General features: G+C 42.1%; 1 protein-coding gene across 2 annotated transcripts in view; it reads left to right on the top strand.

Moving 5' to 3' along the window:
• The window catches only part of LOC133965354 (mannosyl-oligosaccharide 1,2-alpha-mannosidase IA), a 161,449-nt gene that overhangs the window by 110,594 nt on the left and 27,214 nt on the right, over positions 1-23,641 (top strand). For both annotated transcript variants that reach the window (XM_062399849.1, XM_062399850.1), the window contains exon 4: positions 2,429-2,509. In XM_062399849.1, coding sequence (XP_062255833.1) covers positions 2,429-2,509 — 81 coding nt within the window. The remainder of the gene's footprint in view (positions 1-2,428; positions 2,510-23,641) is intronic.

Raw genomic sequence — 23,641 nt, 5'->3', positions numbered from 1 at the left:
GACTTGGCTCAGTCCCTCCCCTATTATGGTTCTTATATTTACAGCAACAGAATATGTTCTTCAAAGTTATCAGAGTTTCAGTTTTCTGCTTGGTTTTCGCCATAAGACTCGATATTAATTTGTTTCTGCATCTGTAGCTAAGAGCTAAGTCCCTTTCTTTTAAATAGACCTGCTCTGAAATTGTATAAAAACAAATAAGGTAAAGTAAATATTGTTTTATCAAAGAGGATGATTTCAGGTGATTAATAAAGGCTGAGTTAAGGTCACAGTGAGGTTGGAATTACTTGCATTACTGGAATCACTAATTCAATCGTAACTCCAAGTTGCAAGTCGAGATTTAATCAAATTTGAAATTGGAAATTGTGACTAAGTTTTCTCAAAATCTGCAAAACCATTTGTGAATTACTTCTTGTTTCCATCCACAGTTGTTACTCACTTGGGATGTCAGTTGTTCTTAAGCACAGAAACAGTCTCCAAACTAAACCAACTGTAAATGGCAAGAATGAGGGAAAAAGGAGCAACAGAGCAGTACATGACATTTCAAAACCGTCCAGCAAAACGGTTTGAAATAAAAATCAACTTGAGCCAGTGAACTTGCTTTCCATTAAATCAATATTGTTTTTGCAGTTGTTAGATTCTGTCAGGCAAGAGGAAAACAAAAACACTGGGTTACAAGGCTTTGACTTTGTTGCCGGAGAATTCGAGGCCGGCCTGTCTCCAGTCGCTGCTTCCTCCAGAGAGACAGATACTGAAGTCCTCCGGTCTGAGAGTCAGCTGATGTAAAACACAACCAAGTGTAAGACGAAAGAAGTTATGATTGAGGACTTGGGTTAGTGATCTGCCAGTGATGATAACGCCAATTTACTCTCACTGACGCTTTAACGTTGTCAATTAACGTTGACTGATCTTTCACTTTATTGACTTGTTATCATCCTTGTGTTTTGCTGTCAGATTCACACATACACCTCAATTTACTAACGAGTGACAACATATTTAGTCTGTCAATCAGGAGAGGTTTTGTACATCTGTCACAACGTCTCCTAGAAACCGCATGTGCTGCTGTTGTGTGAGTTCACAGGAAATCTGTCTCAGTCACTACAGGAAAACACAGAGTGCAGAATATGAGATGCCAGAAACAGGTCGTAATTGTTTTGATTTGATAAATGTGTTTAAAATTAATGTAAAAGGGCTAAAACAGAGTTCATCACATATCTTTTTAATCAATAAAACTATTCACTGGCGATGCATTTCATAAAGATTGACATTTACTGTCAATCTTTGCAGATTAAGAAAAGGAATTGAGTTCTGGGCTGAAAATCCCATCTCATGAGAATAATGAATGGAAATAGTCAGAATCAAAGGCAGGAGGAGTCTGATCAGTTATTACATTATACATCATGTGTTTGGTGGCGTGTGGCACAACTTACCGGAGTTAACATACGTTTTGTACAGCCGGGAGACGCTCGTACAAATCTGTCATTGTGCGTAGATTAAAAACCATCAGATATATGAGTTGTGACGGGACTAGCTACCAGTAGATCAGAACCATGGAGGACGACTGTATGCCTTAGAACGCTCCCACCTGTTCATAGCTGTATCGCCTAAGGCCTGGTTTCTATGAGTCACCGCACACATCTTCAGTTTTGTCAAAAGATACAAAAAATATCTGGTGTTTATCCTTTTGTGGATTTTTCTGCACCTGCGGTGGTGGAACTAAGTTCAGGGACATTCTGTTCTATCCTGTATAAATCTACATCTTTTATATTTTGATAAGAAATATGTTTTTCTCTTCCATCAACAGGTGTAATCAAAGGTTTGACCAATAAATATATCAATCAATTGGTGTGTCTGTAAAGATTTTATCTGCATAATTTTCCTCTTGTACATTTAAAGATAATCTTAAGTTTTCTCTTATTTACTTCATACATATTTTGCCCAACTCTCAACTTCTATGTGGACTGGAAATGACATTAACAGGACTGATACCTTGATAATATAGAACAGAAAGAAGTGATGAAGAGTGGGCTGTTATATAACTGACTTCAACCTTCATCGTCCGGATCTTTTGAGTGTCTATAAAACCTTATAAAACAAACATGCACTGCAAATAGGCCGCGATCAATTTTGTTCACATGCTCGTCTTTCTCTGACATCTCACAGCTGGACGTGAAATATTTATCCACACATCTGGGCTGCAGTGCATCAGAGAGGTTTCAGGAGACAATTGGTCTTCCGGGCTCTGCCAGCTGTTAAGTCATTTCCACTCATAAAAACAACATGGGCAGAGGAAGAAAAAACAAGTTAACAAGTTGTGACGACTACACGGGATTATTTGTGTCCATAAAAGCTCTGACCTGAGACCTTAGTTGGAATGTGACATTTAACACTTCGATCTCTCTCTCTCTTTCTCTCTCTCTTGGTTCAACAGAACGGCGAGGCATCACTCTTCGAGGTGAACATCCGTTACGTCGGTGGGCTGCTGTCAGCGTACTACCTGACAGGAGAGGAGGTAAGATTAATAGAAGCCCGTTATCCAGCTTCTCTTTTGAGATGTGCTGCTTCCTTCATCCCCAACCAGCCTCAACAGTTTGACTGATGAAGAGGCTACCAGCGCGTGTGTGTGTGTGTGTGTCTTGTGACCACCGGGCCAAGATAAATAATCCACGTCAGCATTTTCTCATTTATTGATCTATTATCAAACTAAATGAACTGTTGCTTGGTCCCTCATTTTTATTGTTGTTTGAATTTAAAGCGTTTTGCCGGCGTACATCCATTCTTTGCTCTGTAAATAATAGTAAATGAGGCTCAGTTGTGACAAGCAAATTCCATAAATACTATAAAACACTAATCATTTAACTACATAGGGTCAGTGATCTGTTAGGCTGATGATTTGAGTGTTGACTGGGGCTTCGCTGCTGGTTCAGAGCCTGCTTGGTCTCTTTGTGTTGACTGGTCCCTGGTGGTTGTGGAGGCAGGTCCTTATTACAAAGAGGAAAAAATCCACCTCCTTGTAAGGACTTGATCTTAATTACATTTTGTGTGTTACATGCTGTGTGTTACTTGCTGTGTGTTACATGCTGTGTGTTAGCCTCCGTCAGGTCTATATTCAGAAACGACCCTGGTTGAGTTCAGAGTCGTGTGCGTGCAACTCGTCATCTTCACTTTGTGATGGAACCATTTTTAGTTCCCTGTGCAGTCACTGGGGCTAAAGTTAAACTGGCTGTTGAGGGTCACTAAATACTTCCTAGATGTGCCTCTGCTGCTTATTAAATCATAATGTCTCATTTATTATTCATGTGTTTAAATACAGAGGACTTGAAGTGTGGTCGTGGAGACTCTGAAGTTATTTAAAGGCTGTTTTCTTGGAGCTGTGCCGAGGAATGGAGGGAATGAATTATTTTTTGTGTCACTAATTTGTTGAGAACCATGACATTTTCATTTTGTATCGATGACTCAGTGGCTTTGTTTCATGTTACTGATCTAAAACATGTCAATAATAAGATGGTGTAGAATGGATTGGCCAACAAAGCAGTGCCATTCCAGGACCTCTCAATAAATGTGGCTATTTGAGGCTTCATGCATTTGTTTTGAGTAAAAATATAAACTGTTAAAACTTAAAACTGCTGTTTTCCTTTGCTTGTGGTTAAATCTGGAAGTTAAAGTGTATCATTTAGCTGTGCTTGAAAAACTACCACAGTCGTGTCCTTGAAGAGGCAACACTCACTCCAGGTGTAAACAGCCTGTGGTTATGATGGACAGTATCCAGGTGTGAAGCGCCAGAAGTATGAAAACCTCTGTAAACCTTGGCTTTTATAAGCAAAGGTTTGAAAGATGCCTGTGACAACCACATGGCACAAATGGCTCAGTTCATTATCAGTGCATTGTGAAGTCAGTGGAATTCCACTTGTGCCCCCGTAGTGAGGGTCTGCCTATAGCAGCCTCCCGGAGCGTGCACACAACAAACTCGGCGGTTGTCCTGTTTTGAAAGCCACTCAGTGGAGGAGGCGGAAGTCTGTGCAGAAGCAGGATTAATGGAGAGAGGATCCAGTGACATATGAACACTCAGGTCGGTTTAATGGACATTGATTTGCAGGCCGGGCGAGTTGAGGGAAGAGCAGCATCAAAATTCATCCACCACCGCTGGATGAGTGAAATATGAATACGTTGCTGGAGCACAATGCAGAGCAGAATCCATTACACCACATTTGCTTGCCATTAATATCATGCATGCAAATGTTCTTCTTCTGTTTTATTCACTGGTGCACGGAAATTTCTATACACGGCATCGATAATGACATTATCTAATGTGAGTGTGGGGACGCGAGCGTGCAAAGAAAGAATAGTGCATTATCTTTATAGTTCTCTCTTCTTGCCAGGTCACATAAGGACAATATTCTGCCACGTTTTTTATATGCATTTTAATTTGACTCTTCTTGTCCTCAGTCTGTGTGGATAGTGTCCACTGCAGCTCCGCTCCTCTCTACCTTTGTGTTTGGACTTTATCACCATTTACAGTACACATCATTCTCCCGAGATTGAGCATGCCACCTCAGTTTCCTGACAGACGTTTCAAGACCCTGCACACTGGCACAGTTATCCATCACATGACTCACTCCTGTGTTTTCTGTGAAGGGTGCATAAGAGTGAGATTTATAGCTACCCGATCCCCCCCTTCCCATTAAGGTCTGTTGCTCTGAAGTTTGCTGTTCCATCCGAATGATAAAACCGGCAGTCTGACGGTGAACTGCTGCTGCAGAGGCTTAAATCACCTGAGATACAATGACTGTTACGAGATTGTGGATCCAGTTTGACCAGAGGACACTGGGCAGCTGGTGCTGTTGTAAATGATGGCTGGGGAGCGGGTAATGATTATGGCTCCTTGCGGGATGCGGTTTGCAGGAGAAACCCTCGGAGCAGTGGCTGCAACACCTGACCATTAATAACCCGTTGTTTTGAATGTGTTTGTGTGCTTTTTCTTTGCGCGCTTCTATTTGGACCCAGAAGGCTAATGGCTAGTCTTTATGGTGGTGGTCCCGAGGTTTAACTTCAAATGGGTAAGCTCACGGCCCTCCCGCTTTGGAAGAAGCCGGAGAACATGTAATCTCCTCAGTCACGGCCCGACGGGGATTAAAACCTTCTTGGCCTCGTACATCATGTAGTTAAACTTTGAAGCTATCAAACGTATAGTAAGACAGTTTGCTCAGCCACTAGCAGGACAATAGGTTAACAGTTAATTCAAAAGATGTTGAGGACCAGTTAATCAATCAGAGCAGTTTAAATAAAATGTTTGACGCCACCGAGCTAATCCTCTTCCTCCATTTCCCACAAACCAAAGATTGAGATCACGAAACGTCTCGACTAATATAAAAAACTTTCCTCAAACACTTAAGAAGACTTACTCATCTTCTTATAGGCTCTTGAGGTATTTATCATGGGAGTAACTTGGATCAGCTTCAGCCGCAGCCCATGCATATGCATTAACATGTGTCTGCTCAGGTGCTTGTGCATATTCTATGTGCCTCAAGACCTTGATATAAGAACATAGGTGCTGTATATTAACCCAGTTTCTCCATCTCCTGCATAACACGGTATGACTATGTACTGCCCCTGTGTGTTTGTGTGTGTGTGTTTCATTTGTCAGGCTTCATTTATATGCACATAAACGTGTTGTTGTATTTTTACCTTTCCTTTAGCAAGAACAGAGAACAGTGGAGGGATAGAAGGGGGGAGTGAATGAATTCAATCAGCCTTGTGTGAAAATTGCCTGTGGGCTGAGCTGAAGCAGCAGGGACAGAGGGAGGCAGCAGCCGGCAGAGGAGAAGAAAGATGTGTTCATATGCTCATCAGCAAAAGGAAGGAGGAGATGAAGAGGGAGGGATTGAGGGATGAGGAGAGTTGGGGAAGAGAGGAGAAGTGTTTTCAAGCTGATCAGCAAATGTAAGAGTGCATGAGAAGGTGATGCACAGAGGCAAAGGGAGAGGGAGAGGACTGGAGATAGAGTTAGGTTGTATAGAAGAGAGCAGTATACCTAGTATCCTATACCTCTCAGGTACCCACATAATGTTCAGTGAATATACATATATGTATTATGTATAATTCAGGGCTCCTCCTTTGTGTCACAGTTCTGACAGTAAATGAAAGGTTCATCGACTTTTCAGTAAAAAGAAGCCATACTTTCACACACCTATTGCTAAGGAATACATTCTCTCATTTATATTTTTCTTCTGGATAAAGACGAGCCAAAAGTTTGAAGATAATGGTAATAAATCCCATTGGCTGCCTTTAACGACTTGGCTTCCTATTCGTCCAATAACAGGGAATCCTCCCGACTGTAACGACAGTAGCTGAAAGGAGAAATCTCTTGGCCAGTTGGGATTGTATATGTAAGGTTTTGAGGTATGAGAGTCTGTTGCGTAGAAAATGAAAGACCATTTTCCAATGTGCTAATAGAATATTGCTTTGTGTTAGATAATCATCCAAGCAAAGTATTTCTTATATCCGTCTTCGCTGTGGTCAAAAGAGCTACATGGCCATGTCAAATTAAGTGGAACTGGAGGAATATGTTCTTAAAATCCCCAGTTTTTCAGGGGAAGGGCCCCTCGACTCCCCTTGTAATTGGTCTTCTCCCATGTGTGACGGACCATCTCTGCCCCTGAAAGATGCACAGAAGCAGAGAAGAAGACCAGCGACGTACTGGTGGATAAGAAAGTGAATAGAGGAGAGTCGAGAGCCGAATAGGGAAAGTGAAGAAAGACTGGTATAAGAAGGAAAAAAAGAGATTTATAGAGAGAAGAATAGAAAGAGTAGGTTCATGTGTTTGTGCTGTAGGTACATAGAGGATAAAGAGTTATTGGTAGCCACCACACCGTGAACCTCATTTTATTCTGCAAAAAACCTTCCGAGCCCACAAATAAAAGGTCAAAGCTCTTGTTCTAAAAGATCAACTTTCTGCAAGACTGAGGCACAGCTACTGATATCAAGGCAAATGTTCTCTGAGAATTGAAATGCTGCCGTGGTTCACCTTGAAATATACTCACCTTCAATAGCTGAGTATTACCTCCACCAACGAGGTTATGTTTAGATTGCTGGTGCGAATCAGAGGGCAGATCCAGGGATTTCTCTCACGTCCTTTATTTAACATTAAAAAAAATTGAGATTGGATTTAAGGTTGGAGGTATTTGCTCCTTCGAAAATCTAACCCTTCATTTCTTTAACCACTTTGTTTACTTCTTTGTTTCTGGGACGAGAGGTGACTATTTGCCAAAGTTTGGAGAACGTGATGGATCACAACCCTCTTTACTCTGGAGCACTACATCTGAACACCGAGACTCTCTCTGCTTTGTTTGTTCTAATCTCTGCTGAGGTTCATAAACTGTATTATTTGTTTATGGCCTGTAGGTCTCTCTGTGAAATCTCGTGATAACATACAACAGGAGTCACTTTGTGAGGGAATGTGATTTTTGGGGTTTATAGAGTTTTGGGGTTTCCATGTTGTTTTCCCTTCTATTTTGGGGTGACCCACTTCTCTCTGGAAAAATGGTTTTATTTCGGGTCATGACACAGGAGAGAGCTCACTCACAGACAATATAAATACAACACACACGACTTTTTGAGAAAAAGCAGTAAATTGCTAATTCCTCTCCGAGATGACAGAGTCTTTATTTTTCTCTACTGAGGTTGTTTCTCTATCTGGATGTTTTCCCCGCTGCCAAAGCATCATTAAGTCACATCATTAAATACCAGGAGAACTCGGCTGCATGTCAGTGTGCAGTGTGTGCTGCGTGCATTAACCGAGGAACAATGTTTGCTTTTAGGCTGAATGATTTGACCTTTACTCGCCGGCTTGAGAAGATCATGCAGAACAAATTGATCACGCAGCGCAAATTGATATTCATAACACGGCTAATGTCGATCAGTGCGTCTCAAAGCTCAATCGCAGCCCGATACGCAGGGAGAATATGGAAATGATCTGTCACTGTACATGTGCACGTCTCTTCTGTCTTCCTCTCTCTCTCTCTCTCCGTCTCTCGCTCTCGCAGCGCCTCAAGAAAATCTCCTTCTCCGCTGATATATTCTGCGGTAATTAGGGATGTCACGGTAGAAGGTGTTTCTGGTGTTACACACTGTTCAGGCACAAACCAATTACACAGCTTCTCCACTGGCCCCTGCTTCTGTTTCCTTCTTTAATTGAAATAAAACTTTTAGTTCAGTTTCTTTTTCTCCTTGGTAGCGGTACAGTTGTGTATGTAACAGGACGTATTGATCATCCCCTGGCTGCAGTACAGGTCGTTAGCCCTGCTTCCTCCATGTTACTGGATGTGATGTCGACCAAAATTGCTCGTTAAGATGGTTTATGTGATATTAGCCAGCTGTTCCCACACATACTGTATGTTCAAGTGTTTCTGGTGGGTGAAGTTTGAATTAGTTATTGGATGCTTATTTAATTTAGGTAAAAAGTCATGATTGACAGCTGAGACTGACTCGTAATTGGTGGTATACATGTATCAAAGGCACTTTGGTGCTGCGGCTCCATTCCCCGGTTGCTACTGAGCAATTAGGGACCTGTCGTCAAAAATACACTTTGTAAAATACAAGTTATCAAATCCTCAGTCGCTAACCTGAAGTTAACCCGACTCTATGCAAAGGATTTGGTCAAAGCAATAGGGCCTATTTGGTGATATTCCAGCAGATAACGCTGCACTGGACAACATTAATAAACCAATCTGCAGACAGGCGGATGAATGGTGCAGCATCTGGAGGTAACACTGCTAATCTACCCACACAGCTTCAAGTGCACCACAAGAGTGAGGCTGCCCGCGGGGAAATCTGAAGGTAAAGATCAAAGTGAGAGCTCTACATACAATGAGCCCACATGTCTCCTCCCATGAAAGGTTCTGTGGAACCGGTAGCACCGGTGTTGTCCGGGTTTTATTCCACAGCTCCTGCCCGTGGCATTGCTCGAGGTAGCGCAGCTGAATTCACACTGCGTGATGCTGAGATGTTTTCATTTCTCATAATAATAATATTATATGAACCCCCATTTATGCCGGATAAAAAAAAAGGATAAAATGTAGCCTTGATAATGTACTCGATGTTTGTGACTTCATAATTATGACTTTTTCTTTCATAATTACAATACTTTTATAAAAAATGTCTTTCACTGTCAGAAATTGACTTCCATGATACTAGGTTTCTGCAGTACGAGCACAAACATGAGTGACACCTCACAGATTGTCAGCACGAACACAAACTATTCAAGAGCTGATAAATACAGTATTTGCTATTCTTTGTATGTTGGGTTGTGACATTCATTAGTCAGCAAACATTCAACTGAAGCAGGAGTCCACGGTCATGGCAGCAGAATGTATTTGAAACAAATGTTAATATTTTGAATCAAAAATAGGTCTTGACCTTCATAGAAATAATTACAATTACATTCTTATCAAGGTAATTAAAAATAGTGAAAATATTTGTCAGGCTAGAAGAGTGAATACCGACCATATAAATAAAATATTCACTGAAGATGCTTTTATTTAGCTTCTATACAATGTCGGCTCGCCCCAGCTGCAGCAGGATAAAGAGGGACTCGCAGCACTCGGTAGAGTTCAAGAAATATTTTTGATATTTCTCACAAAAGATGTGTCAATCTTATTAACCTTCGCCAAAGTAATTTTGTTGTCTCTGTTGTTGTGCAAAATGCAGGACTGACATCTCTCTGTGTCGCCTTGCCCCTGGTTCAAAGATGTGGCTTTTTCCTCTGGAACAAAAACAAAAAAAGATGCCTGCGAACCTTGGCAGGCAGCAATTACATTTTCCATCACAATGTTCTGGGGAAAACAAATTGGTATAATACACTGTTTTATACCTGGCAACTCTGTGAAAGGTAAAGACAGACAGACGAGTGATGCCCGGTGAAAAAGAAACATACATCTGTGGCTTGGACATTTCACTTGGTACCAGAACAACGTCAAACAACATGTTCTTTCAAGGTAATTGAATTAATCACCTCATGATGCTGATTCCGTTCCTCCCACTCAGGGACATCAAAGTTCAGCCTGATGTCCTTTTCAAAGGAACAAAAAACTGGTAATCTGCTTAGTCATGATTATTTCCAGGCCCCCACCACACCTCCTGGGTCCGTCCTCCTAATTTGACCTCATTTCTGACGGTGCTGCAGTTGCACCGTTCGCCTCTGGCCACAGTATTACCCAAACATCAGCTGTCGGGCCATATGCACCTGCACCAAGCTGCGGTGACTGTGTGCTTTGAAGTGTGTGGTGATCTGAATTAATGTCTCGCAGAGGAAGCAACTGGGTGCATCCCATCTTTTTTTTTATCTGTCTCCATCAGCACGGAAAAACTGTGTTGTTTTGCCTGCTGCTTCTTGAACTAGTATATGGCCTCACATTATTAGTGTTTAAATTCAGGTAAACTCTGATATCTCTTGGACTTTACTTCTTTAAACATTGTTCAAAACTACTCAAATAAAACAAGAGATGGAGATCAGCATCAATGTTGCACGGGTTTAGCTTTTGTATAGCGTCCCTTTGTTTTGGCTCCAGCAGCAGTATAGGTCATTCTCCTGCTTTCATCTCTCTCCCATCAAAGATACTGCAGGTTTTACTGTCTTGGAGATAAACGTATGCCAGATTTCTCTATTTATTTTCCCCCCATCAGTTATTATATATGGAGAGCCAATCCAGTAAATCTAAGCCTCCATGTTCCACTGAGCAGGGTGTGCATGGAGTAGATCTCCTTTACCCGTCCTGCATAGGAAGAGATGAGAATAAACCGTCCTGCCAGCTGAAGGGTGCGCTGCTTTTTCTGACACCATCGAACCGGCGGTGTCGAGGGGCAAAGACAGAATTAGAAAATGAAGTCTGGCTGAAACGGGAGATATATATGTTATGCCAGCGCAGGGGAAAATGTAAACGTAGATGATTTATGGCGTCGGTGATACTGAATCTGTCTTTGGTGATCATGCAGAAGAAGAATAGCCCTGTGATTTAAGAGAATATATAAACGGTATAACTGAGTTCACGAAGATGAAAATATCAATTATAGTTTTTGCTCGTTTGATCATTTGAAATAAATCGGAAATTGCTTTACATTGGATCATTTTGACTCTTAGTTTTAAGCTAAGCTGAAGGGATGCATATATCAGTCTGTTTATCAAGATTCATTTTCATAACTTTGGTGAAGTCCTGATCATATTGACTTTACGCTGCCATCGGGGGAAATCTGAATTTACACAAAAGGTCAAAACCAGAGACATTTCCATGGGCAGAAAAATGTGCTAATTTGCAGTGTCAGAATGCTAACATGCAAAACTAAGACGCTGAACATGACAAGCATTGTAACTACCAATCATTCACATATTAGCTTTGACATTGTGAGCATGTTAGCATGTGGATATTAGCATTTAGCTCACAGCACTGCTGTGCTAAAGCCTCACAGAGCACGTAGCATGACTGTAGACTCTTTTATTTATCACAGCTTAAAATTCCCTTTACATTAGCAAAGTAATGGGATGTGGTCTAATAGCTGGCAGCACACAATATTGTCTTTACCAGATTTGAGTGTAGTTTCTGTTCATTTCGCTCAGTTGGAGCTGGAACAATAAGTTGATTGATTGACAAAAATGAATCAGGCGCTATACAAAAAAATCACTTCCATCAGTTTTTAAGGTAAAAAAGGAAAAATGTTCACAGTGATTGTAGATGAGGCTGAAACACACTTGTGTTGATGTTGTGTCATGTTCATGCATATGTGTGTTATTTGTGTTATTCTGCCTGTGTGGGAGTACTGCACCTAAGTGTGCGTTTTATCTGTGGTCTTGGAAGAAATTTCATTTGCTCAGATCAAAGTGAATCATCATAATCGCACAGTAACCACTCCACGCTCCGTAGTCCCGCCCCGGGCTTAGTCGTGAAAGGAAAGCTCCTTTTTCCCGAACCTCCATTCGGCGTTGTGTACGGCGTTGTGTACCTAATCCCATTTGTACAGAGTTAAAATAACTGCGCTCCGCTCCACTCTTACATCCCTCAGTTTTTATTATGGAATTAAGAGGCACCGGGTAAGAACAATATCAACCAGCAGCTCACACATTGTGCATTAATAGCTTGTTCAAATGTTATATGCATCAGAGCGTGCAGCATATTTATATTTGTTTGAGCCTGGTACATTCAGCTAATAATAACTCTGAATAAATCTGTCACTCAACAATGAGCTAGCAGCCTTTTTGCCTGAGCTGCAGCCAAACTGAATCTTCTGAGGAGTCTGTGGCTGCTTGAATTCTTACACAGTTCAGGCTGTAAATACTGTTTAGAAACTACAAGAAAAACACACAATCCTTTTCCTGTCTGCCACTGGGGATGTGTCCCTACCTTCTCTCAATCGGCCGTTTAGCTTTTCTTCTCGTGTAAATGCTTTAATTAGTCTTTTTTAGCGGCACATAACATTCTCGGTGAAGTTATTGGACTCAGCCTGAGAGAGCGTTGGCTCCGGCCCAAATGAGCCCAGAACTCAATAGAAAACCTGTTGAGAGGCCGATGACTTTTTTTTCTTTCTCATGTCAGTCAGAAATGACACGAGACAAACCAAACAAATCACATCCAGAGGCTCATTAGGCTAATTTTTTAATGATGTCCGCCTTGTAGCATCCAGGCCTCTTCCTTCAGACTTTGCATAGCTCCACAGCCCCGGGGTCCTTATTTTTCTCAAAGGCTTCAGTGCACCTCTCTGTCCACCAGCGATTAAAGGAGAAAAACAAAAGTCCTTGCATAATTTTTTTTAGGAGGAATTGAATAAACTTAAAGCAAAATATTCAAGATGTGCCTTAAATTAACAGCAAACTAAGGAAGTCTGGGTAAAAACTGCTTTCAACCTGAGGAATCCATTGAGATGTTTTACTTCCTGCATGACCAACGGATTTGCAGTCGTGACAGAGGCCCGTTATTGCCTCGGTACATTATACAGCATTATTTAAAGGGTCAACGAGCTGACTTTTCCCAGTGAAAGTATTGATCCTCGAAGCTTCGGGCGGCGATCAATCCCTTCCTGGAAACAGAGGCTGTACGTGGTCGGGCTGGTGGCTGACTGCGAATCTGCATAATGTCTGAGCATCACAAAGTCTCTCAGAGGAAAATACATGAAGAAAAACTAAGTAAATTCTCATTAGTAACCAAAGATAAAAATAGCACGTGAGAAACTTGTGCTGATCACAACTCTACAATGAAACAACAACACGAAACACAAGAGTCAGTGATGAGTCATAAATGTTCCCTTCAATATGCAATAAATTAAACTATGGCAAGCTCTCACATCCAGGAAATCAATAGTAAACACTCCATGCAGTCACATGTTCCTCAGAAGGTCCAGTTGCCTGAAGTTTGATGTGTTCAAGTGCTTTGAAGTCGGAGCGTGGAAATAAAATGGACGCTGTAAACAATTTAAATATATTATTATTATTATTTGCATGATAACAAACAAAAGGATCGGTTGTGGCAGTCATATAAATCATTTTAAATATGCACATTAATCATTAAACATCTTTATTGTCTATAGATTCTGTGTTTAAGCGCTTGTGAGAGATGGATGTGCAGTTTGCATGTGACAAAAGTTTAACATTCAACAAGTTCCCATTCAAAAGCTTCTATTTACAGCTGATGGTACATTTCTGTAAACTTTCAGAGATGCATCTCCCCACCGGCGATGCTTTTACTTTCCTCTGGATTCCATATTGTCCAGAAAGCCTGTTCCTATGTTTGTTAATTCAGTCTGAGAACATAAGTGGTTAAGAAGTCAGCAATGATTAAATGTTATGATGTGAATAATACCTCCAGCCAGACTGGTTGTGCACTAGAGGTTTGCCAGGGAAACTTTGGTTTTGTTGATGGTGAAAGGAAATAGATAAAATGTGGAAATTAGACATCATGGCGTTTTGTATTCCAAGCCTAAACATACACCATGGCTCATTGTGCCATGAAGTGATTCTGAATTCAGGCAGTGTTGGCCATTTTCTTTTTAATCTAACTGAGAGCCTGTGGAATTGGTTTGGGTGGCAGCCTCTCCGAACATCAGCTGGAGAGATAAATGCATGTGTCGTTCTGAGTTTGTACATCTCTCTGTGTGTGTTCCATTGTGGGTCTATTTGTTTGTGTACAAAACAATAACCCCTTACCAGTTGGAACAGGGATCGGCTGCAGGCGCGGAACAAACAAGCCGCCGCAACACAGCAAAGACTGTTTAGAGCCAAGATGATTCAAACGGGATTTTGGGTCAAGAGGAAAACCTGAGATGTAGTAATGTCAAAAAACGAAGCAGATCAACAATAGGAAAAACAGTCCAATTTTGTTGAGGAGACCAAATCTGTTTTGTTGGATTCAGCTGATTAATGTCCTCGTTCTGTCTCCAGCTCAGCGATTCATCACGAACTGCTACACCTTTTCAATTCCAGATGTAATTGAGTGTGTGTTTTTCATGAAGCTGCAGCTAGCCATTAATTAAGCAAATAAAAAAGCAGCACATTAATTGTGGGACAGGTTAGGAATCCCACTCGCAGTAATCAATTACCTGATAAATAATGAATGAAATCTCCTTATTTGCCGCATGGGAAATTCAATTATTTATCCTCCTCACCTCTTCCCTGGAGGAAGCTGCACGTCTTTATAACATCTCAGGTAAATTATTGGTTTAACTTCTTCACCACAGATTTCGACCGGTGCTTCGTGTGCCCCAGGGAACCCTTAGCCAAAATTCACACATTAACACATGCTACATTTGACACCCGTGCACAGACACACATTAAAACACACACTATCTCAATCTGAAGCCGGGGTGGCAATTGATCCGTTTGCTCATATTTAGTGGAACAGAATTAGCTAATGGGCCGGGCCTTGCAGAGGTTTGGAATCGCTCCCTTCTGAGCCGGTGATTTGGGGGGATGAACGGCCATCAGGGCCGGGGGGGGCAGTTCATCGCTCTTCCTCGCCAAACAAATAGCCGCGTCCTGACTTAAATGTATCATTACGGCTGCAGTGCATGTTCTTTCGCTCGCTGTGTGGGTAATGGAGCCCGGTCTCGCTACTCCTGAGATGTCCTTCAGCCATCAATCATCCAGACGTGTCCAGACAGCATTTTTCCTGAGAGATGCAATGATGATATACAGTCTAGTGTACAAAGGACATTGAGTTTGCTCCAAATGTTGCAGCCATGACTTGCACCATTAATTTGGGTTCACTTAAACTCTCTTTTCACCTGATTATTTTTTTATGTTCCTCTGTCATTTTGTTCTCTCCTCAGCTACATCTTCTTTATCTTGGTTGTAGCATTACTCCCCATCCCTGCTACCCACACTCAAAGTGAGATTGCCCAGGGATAGAAGGAGTCATCTCACAAACTCCACCGGAGGTAGTTACGCTTCATTGTGTGCGTCTGAGAAAAGAGGAGACGCAAACAGTGTGCCCCCCCCCCCCCCAGGCCCCGTGGGACAGTCTGTGTTCACAGCACGCCTTCAGCTAGGAGAGTTCATACATCTCAGTGTTTGTGTGAGAGTGACACAGTTCTTTCTCTCGATCTCTCACTCTTTCTTTGGCCTGTGTGGGCAATTCAATAACACATTCAGTAGAGCACCAGTCCAAAAGGCTTTGTGATGAACTGAGAAGGACAAATGTCTTCTCTTTTCTTCACAACCATTTCTGTTGTGGTATCTCTTGAATGTGACTTCATGGTCCCTTTTGGCTACACCAGACAGGAGCATTCACAGAAACTCATCTGAGGCTCTTTCAGAGGAAGCGTCCATCTGTACACGACAATCATTTTCACCTCAGCTGACAGTTGTGTTGCCGCAGTGTGTCAGGACCAAGGGATGAGATTGAGAAGTGGATATTAATGCGACTTCACGTGATTGTTTGTTCTTAAGGCGTTTGGCAGCTGGAAGTTTGATTCCTACTGTGAATTCATCCACTCGATTCAATCTCTGCACAAAATCATTTTTAATACTCACAATCCCACGGAGCACTTTGTGTGTTAGCGAGCAGCAAGGCCGAGTGCGGGTGGCTGATGTCTCACTGCCGACATGCCGCCTCTGTCACTCACCTCGATGATGAGCAACGTGTAACTGTGATCTACCGTCTCTTATCATCCCTGCAGGAGGTCTGGGTGAAGTGAGAAAACACATTTAATTAAGGCACAGATCACACACACTTCCCCCGGAAAAACAAATGCGCAGTGAAATGCGTCTTGAGCGTCTGTGCCCTGCAGCAGTCAGTGCCGGGGTTTTTAAAGAAATTCGCCCTCAGTCACAAACCAAACTCTGAGCTTTAAAGTCTCCCTGGCAAGCCATGCAAGAAATACAAAGCTAAGTGGTCACGCCATGCTTTGTAATTCCAGGACGGTTGTAGAGAATAGTACACGTGTTCTCTCAAAGCAGTCGACAGCTTCTCGTTCGCAGGTACACATCCTCGCAGAGACGGCAGCTCGTGGTGTTACACATCGAGTAGATGAAACCAAACATGCAGTCATCCAGAGAGACGCCACTGCACCCGCCGTCTTTCTTTTCAGAGCGAGATGCCCTTTTCTTTTTTTGTGCAGCCGTTTCTCTGAACTTTTCAGAAAGGCGCTGATGTCATCACCATCTGTCGATCCTGTGCTGTATGTTGCATCAGACAGAGACTCAGCCCATATGGGAGCAGATCTGTCACTGGACACTGAATGTTGCTGTGAGTTTTCTACTTCTGTTTTGTTTTTTTTTGGTCATAGAAACAAAAACCTTGCTCAGCGATTTTTTTTTTTGTTTTTGTTTATGGAGCTCTGGGATGAAGCACGCCGCAGTGCCAGAGAAAAGCATTTTATGGACACATTAAAAAGCAGTTATTTCACTTGTTGTAACTCTGTTTATATTCAATGTATAACCAAATTAATTGGTTTGTAAATTAGCCAAAATATTTTTATCGTCAACCATTCTAATTTTCTTTGTGTATATAATCGTAAATATAATATCTTTGAGAGTGTAAGTCAGACAAAGGCAATTTGAAGACTATACAACGATTGAGAAAATAACCGACTGATTGATTGACAAAGAAAGTAATTGCAACACTAAAAATAACAAAAAGTAAAATGGGGAATTAGTAAAAATCGAAAAGTAAAGTAAATGATGAATTAACCTGCTGACTATTTACTCGATTATTCCTTTGGTGTTTAAAGTGTTTGACAGCTGCACTTAATGATGATTTCCCTAGATTTTCTCTTTTCAGCCTCTTAAACACAATCTTAACCACAATCAAGCATTTCACAGAACCTTAATTTATTACAGAGCTGTCATATTGCATTACATTTACAATGATTTTTTTTATTGCGCTCATCGACTTATGCAACCTGTAACTGCAGCAAACACTTCTGATGCACTAATGCAAACATTTATCATCCTCAACCCTGAGACGTCCGCAGTATTTAGTGAATTCTCATGTGTAAACTGCTTTTTTTTTGTGTTTACACAAGCCTCATTTGTCCTTTTCATGTTTCCCTGTGCTGAGTCCCTCTTTATTTGCTTAGTAGCTGTCTGGTTTCCCCATGTGGATCATTAGTTAGATATTTTTCCCCATGGGAGCCTCCCAGTATAACCTGTTTTATCCGGCTACAGGTAATGAACCTCGTAAGTGAGCATTTTAGTGGACATGATTCAGGTTAAAGAGAGTCTAATGAAGTTTGTATTCTTTTGTTGGAAGTCTGAGGAAGACTCCTGCCGTGTGTCCATGACATTAATACCAGGCTACATATTGCTTCTTTCTGTCCACGGTAATGTACAGGTAGAGATGAATGCTGACTTTACAGAAAGGATTTGTATTCACACTGTCTGGTGGCTCCAGGGTAGTGAACCCATCACTCTGCGCAGGTTGGAAATAGGATCATAGCACATGCTGACAGTCGGGGCTGAAAAAAAGAGTTTGATATATTGGTTAATATGCATGCAGGCTTAAGCCCAGCGTTCTGAGCCTGTTCCCGAGTGGAGAGGTGTGTAGATCTGGGTATTAACTCTGCTGAAAGACCAGCACCCATCTTTTCTGGAAGAGTAAGACAACTGCCGTCTTTGTAGGAGGCTATTTTATCAGCAGGTGACAGTTGCCAGGTGGTGGGTGTCACATTTAGTGGGTACAAATATAGTACGAGTGAACGACTCCTCAGTGTGTGACGGAGCTCAGATTTTGGGCATGTAGAGGTACATCTGTATATAAGTAGAAATACACAAAGATGTAACACACAACCCCATGAAAAAGGCTGTACACGTGGGAGGAATGGAGGAATGAAGGAAGTGAAAAATCTATTATTTGAATCCCGTCTGTTTTTCCAAGCTACGCATTCTTACTCTCAATTTATTTTTCTGCTTTCCTGCTTTTCTCTTTCCGTCTATCAAGGGCAGGAAACAAATCCAACCTCCGGTTTGTTTGGACCACGAGGATGTGCTCCTCATTCCAAAACAAAATTTATCATATAACCCTTTTCCACATGAGTGGTTTTTCATTCTATTTCAAAGGGAACAGTCAGTGTTTGATTTCTTTGAGCTGTCGAGTTTGTAAGACTCATGTGTGATCAATCATCTCTTTGCTTGTTTTCCTTCTCAACATATGTCCCTGAAATGTTTCAACAGGATCTGGTGGAAAAAAGTAATTTGTGCTGTGTATTTCAAACACAGCACAAATTACTTTTAGTAATGTTGAAGAATAGTTCAGTTTCCTGAGGTCAAAGATAATTTATCTGACCAACAGTCCAAAACTAAAATGTATTCAATTTAGAATTATATAAAGCATTAACTAGTATTTTACTTGAGTCTTTGACATTGTTATTTGATAATTAATCCAAACGAAATATGATCCATCCATTCATTTCCAATAGTCTGGAAGTCGCCATAAAATATCAGATCCATTGGTTTAAATCTAGTTTTCAACATGAAATCTATGTTCTGGGATCTGAGTTGGTCAAAATTAACAATAAACTTTGAAAGACTAGCTGACCTACATTCAGTCCATTCCTCGCTGTTTGCAAGACACAAAGTACTTCTGGCTTTAACCTTTCCATCACTCACTCTCTATCTTTCTCACACACAAACACACACACACACACACACACACACACACAAACACACCGTTACGTTGAATACTCGGCTGCTTGCTGACATGAGCCTGTAACTTGAGATGGCAGGTGTCAGTCAAATGTTCCCATTAAGATGGAGATGATGAATTCACGAAAGAAGGAGGAAGCATTGGACAGGAGCAACTGCTAAACTCTCACACACACAAACCAGTAAACCTGCATCAATCCACCAGTAAACACCTGATTCATTTATTAGCATGAGATACGGGTCTGTGCAGGAAGACACACATTTTACTTAATGTGCTTTGAAGCTATAATGGGACAATTTGTTTGTGCAGCTGTAGTAAAACTGATTTAGTGGTGGTCAGCATTTTCTTAATTATTGCAGCAGGGGAAAGTTTTCTGCCAACATCATTAAGGTCAGCGCTATCCCCAGATGAACACGGAAATGGCCATTATCTGAGAATGAAAGTGGAATTTACAGTCTGAGCTCCCCCGCCCATCCGCATAGCCTATGGTCTACCTGTATCCATGGCAACCTGAAAGCAGAGCATCATATGAGATGAAGGGAACTGGAAGCCGGGGGGGGGGGGGAAGCATCATTGTTTTTGATGTCTTCCCGTTGAATAAAAGAGGATTGCTGTCGTTGAATGTGTCTACCCATGATGCACCGGGACAGCTCCCTGCTAGGGGCCACTTCATATCAACCATTTTCTCTCTCGCCATCATTGTGACATTTCAAAAAGCGTCAATCCTCCCAAAGAAGAATGCATCCGCTTCGTCTTTGTAGCCTCAGTGAAGATCAGCCTCTTTCAGCTCTTTGGTGTTCATTTCTTTTTGTGTTCCAATGAAATATAAAACTTGCCAACTTCTTTAAAAAGAAGACGTGTGTCACAATAACTCACTGTGGACAAATACAGCTGGATCAAGTCAGCAGAATCTCACCGTGACTCCAGATGCGACATGCATGAATGTCCTGATGCAGCTTGAGATTCTAGTTTAGATCTGATGAAAGTAACACTTGAGCCAAAGCATCGTGCAAACTGTCTGTGTGTGAGATTCCTCCACAAGTATGATTTTATTAATCTCCACAGCTCTAAAGACTTACTGAAAAAATAGCCTGTTTTCTTCATGTTTAAAAGTCTTGGAGATCCTGGAGAGGTTGAGTGCTGTGATGTGCTGGTGTTTGAACCAGTATGCAGCTGGTTCAAACACCACAGAGACCTTCGGAGGTCTAAAATGATGTAGTCGGTGAAGGCTAAACCAAAATGAAATGTTCCGGTCAACAAAGGATTTCCTATTTGTGTCTCCAGCTTGTCCTTCTTGTATTATTAAGGTTTCAGGGCGACTTTGAGCAGCTGCACTTTCTGAGGCTCAGCCGGCCCCATAGCTACCTTGTCAGCTTTGTCACTGGAACGCATCACCGGCACACAAGAACTCTGGGGATGGGTCCCAGCAGGATACCACCTGTTAGCTGCTCAGGAATGGACAGATGCACTTGTCTACTGGGCTAGAATTTAGACTCATGCTCAAAGTTAAAAGTTAGATGCGTCACCTACAAAATTATCATTTAATTTAGCTGTAAATATATCCCAGGAGACAAGAGGAACCATCACCCTGCTCCTCCCGACTTCACCCTCTTCCTCCACATCATTGCCTCAAAGTGAATCCGGTACATGTCAATTCTCTGCGGCAATTCCGCCACCGTCCCTGCTTCCCTCGAGCTCATTTGCCACCAATTCCTCTCCTATCATCCAAACTGTTTCTGGAGGATGAGATAGGTTCAGTTCCAGCTCGTACCACATTTCATTACAGCCAAGAATTGAACACATGGTGACCTTCACTCAGCTCCGGGCTTCCATTTCAGGTCAAGGCTTCCTTCCTGAGCAGAGGCTTTCTTTTCTTACAGCCAGTGATGAGCTGTGCACAATCACTGCCCTCATAATGATATCAATCAGAGCCAATCAGCGCACCCGCTTTTGAAGTGGCAAGCTAATTTGGGCCTTAATGAACCTCGTCTTGGTATGATTCTCCTGCCAGTTCTGTGATTGCATTCATCAAGTTAACCTGTGTAGTAACTCAGCAGGGGAACATGTCTTGATTTGCCTGTCAGGCGTTCAGAGGCAGAAAATGTCTTTGCAGCTTCAAAGTGAGGAAGCTGGCTGGAACCAGCAAAGGCTAGCAGTCACTGGGCAGAGGGCCATTGTAGTGGGACTGGGAAGTGCTTTCTTTTTCTGCCAGACAGTATTTTGGCAACGTCCATATCCTCGCATTCTGCCTACTGAGCATGGACATGGAGTCTGGCATTTGCTCAAGGTATTGGACCGGGGGGGGGGGACTGTCTGTCCTGTTTCTCTTTCACATATTTTACTACTGGATGTCCGTCAGCTGTGCATCAACAAAGGCATCGCAATGTTTCCCCCTGTCAAGGTCGAACTAATTTAACCAATGTTTACAAAGTTCATATAAGATATCTTTTACATTACAACAAACATCCATCTGGAGCTCACTGCATCATTATGGACTCCTACATGTGTTGTTTTCCTAAATTAAACTGTCTGCTGCTGCTGTAGAGAAACTCTTTCAGTCCGTTTTTCCAGCACAATCTCAAACCCACTAGTGAGTGAAAGTTCATTCTTTATTTCGGGAGCTGGAGTGTGACCAGTTAATCGTATCTCAGGGCCAGGTTTTTGGAGAGCTTCCAACATCATCTCCCAGTGTTCAACATTGGAGCGAGTTTGTCCCGAGTTACGTTTGAAACTCCATCCTCTGATAAAGACCATGAAATGCAATTCGAAAGCTCCAATTAAGTAAGGGGCCCTTCATTAATCTATCAACTTGTTTACTCAAGTTAAGTATCTAAAATAAGTAAGATTTTAGCACTCAAACGTGGGGGGGGGGGGGGGGGTATTAATATACTTAGATATAAGTATAAAAAAGTCAGAACAGTATTTCCCTGTAATATAACCAAAATACATTATTTGATGTAAATGGTAGAATAAAGTCCAAGTACCTCAAAGTTGTACTTTCACCACTGTTTGAAAAGAATGAGGGAGCAGAAACACTGGAATAATAGATAGATCTCAGGGAATTAATAAATGCAACCTAATCAGCTCCCATGAGAAAAGAACCATTGAATAAAGGGAACAAAATACCATTATAACGTGCTATTTCCAAGATGTGTGGAAAAACAGCAGTTTCTGAAAGATTCAAGTGAGAATTTAAGCCAATAAAAGGAAAACCTCAGATGAGAAGAGAAGAGGAGAAAGCGCTTTCTTTATATATAATTGAGCTGTAATTGTTGAGCTGCGCACTCAGACACAGTTGCTGCCAGACAGCCAGGTCACTTTAATTGCCATCCACAGGTGAAAACAGCTTCTTTTCTCTCACACACTGAATCCAAGCGTCTAATGGCCTTTCCAATGTGTTTATACGCTGACGTTTTAAATTTGAGGGAGCATTAGAGAAGTTTCTAAGTCTGTCTGCTAATTGGGACGTTTGAGGAGAGGGACAATTGGTGGATCATCGGACTTGGGGCGTCAAACTGAGGGAAAAGCAAAGAAAGTTAGATAGGGGCAAGTGACAAACAGCCACAGTTAGACGGTTCTCAGCTGCCGAGCAGGGAGCTGCCCTCACAATGTGACACGTCTGCCACCTCCAACTAGGTGCACACACACAGGAGATGCCAGCAAACCAGCACGCCTGCTTCTTTCTGTCCCGCACACACTCTACAAGGCTGTTCTCCCATGCCACTGTTGTCTCAAAATACGCCGAAGTAGTTCCAGGTGCTGCTAAAAAGAAAGAGAAGTAGAAAGAATGAAATGTTCGGCCTTCCGTGGGGACATTACTGTGGCAGGAGTGACACTGTGCCTCCCCAGGAGACGTCCTGGCTCTGCTGTTGTCACCAATGTGGACAGAGCGAGTCCCTGCAGCCGTCTGAAATGAATACAAGCTGACCAGCAGCCGGCCCTCTCAGGCTGGATGGGGACTGCACTCTTATTCAGGCTGACAGAACCTGTGACTTGTCCCAACATAGTCTGGGCGCCCTGAGTTTGCTCGGACGTTAACGAATGCCACTCAGTATGAGGCACTCTCTTGATTACCACTGACTTTGGCTTGGATAAGTGAAAGAACCACGACAAGGTGACTTTCTCAAAGCAACAACATGTCCAGCTCAGTCACAGCGTGTCCTTCCAGAGAACACACGCAAATCTGCGCTTGACAGAATGTTTGAACTTCATTACCTTGCACTGTTTATAGCATTAATGTCTCCAAGTGCAGCTTCACCCACAAACATTCGCTCCCCCCGTGCAGGATTTGCTCTCTCACAAAATGGCAAATAATTGGTAATGAAGCTCTCCGTTAAGCTGATAGTTTTCCACACATCAGTAAATAACATTTAAACATCCGAGTTCTGACCCGAGGCAAACCGCTGATTTGCACATCAGCCCTGGCAACTCAAATGTGACAAATCCAGTCAACACACGCTCTCACATAAGAGTCTAAAGTGAGACAACTCCTGCAGCTTTGTGTTGTTCTGCTGCCTCATCGA

Source organism: Platichthys flesus, chromosome 11 (assembly GCF_949316205.1).
Source record: "Platichthys flesus chromosome 11, fPlaFle2.1, whole genome shotgun sequence".
NCBI classification, from domain to species: Eukaryota; Metazoa; Chordata; class Actinopteri; order Pleuronectiformes; family Pleuronectidae; genus Platichthys; species Platichthys flesus.
The sequence above is the reverse complement of the archived record's forward strand: the minus strand, read 5'-3'. Positions and strand labels throughout refer to the sequence as shown.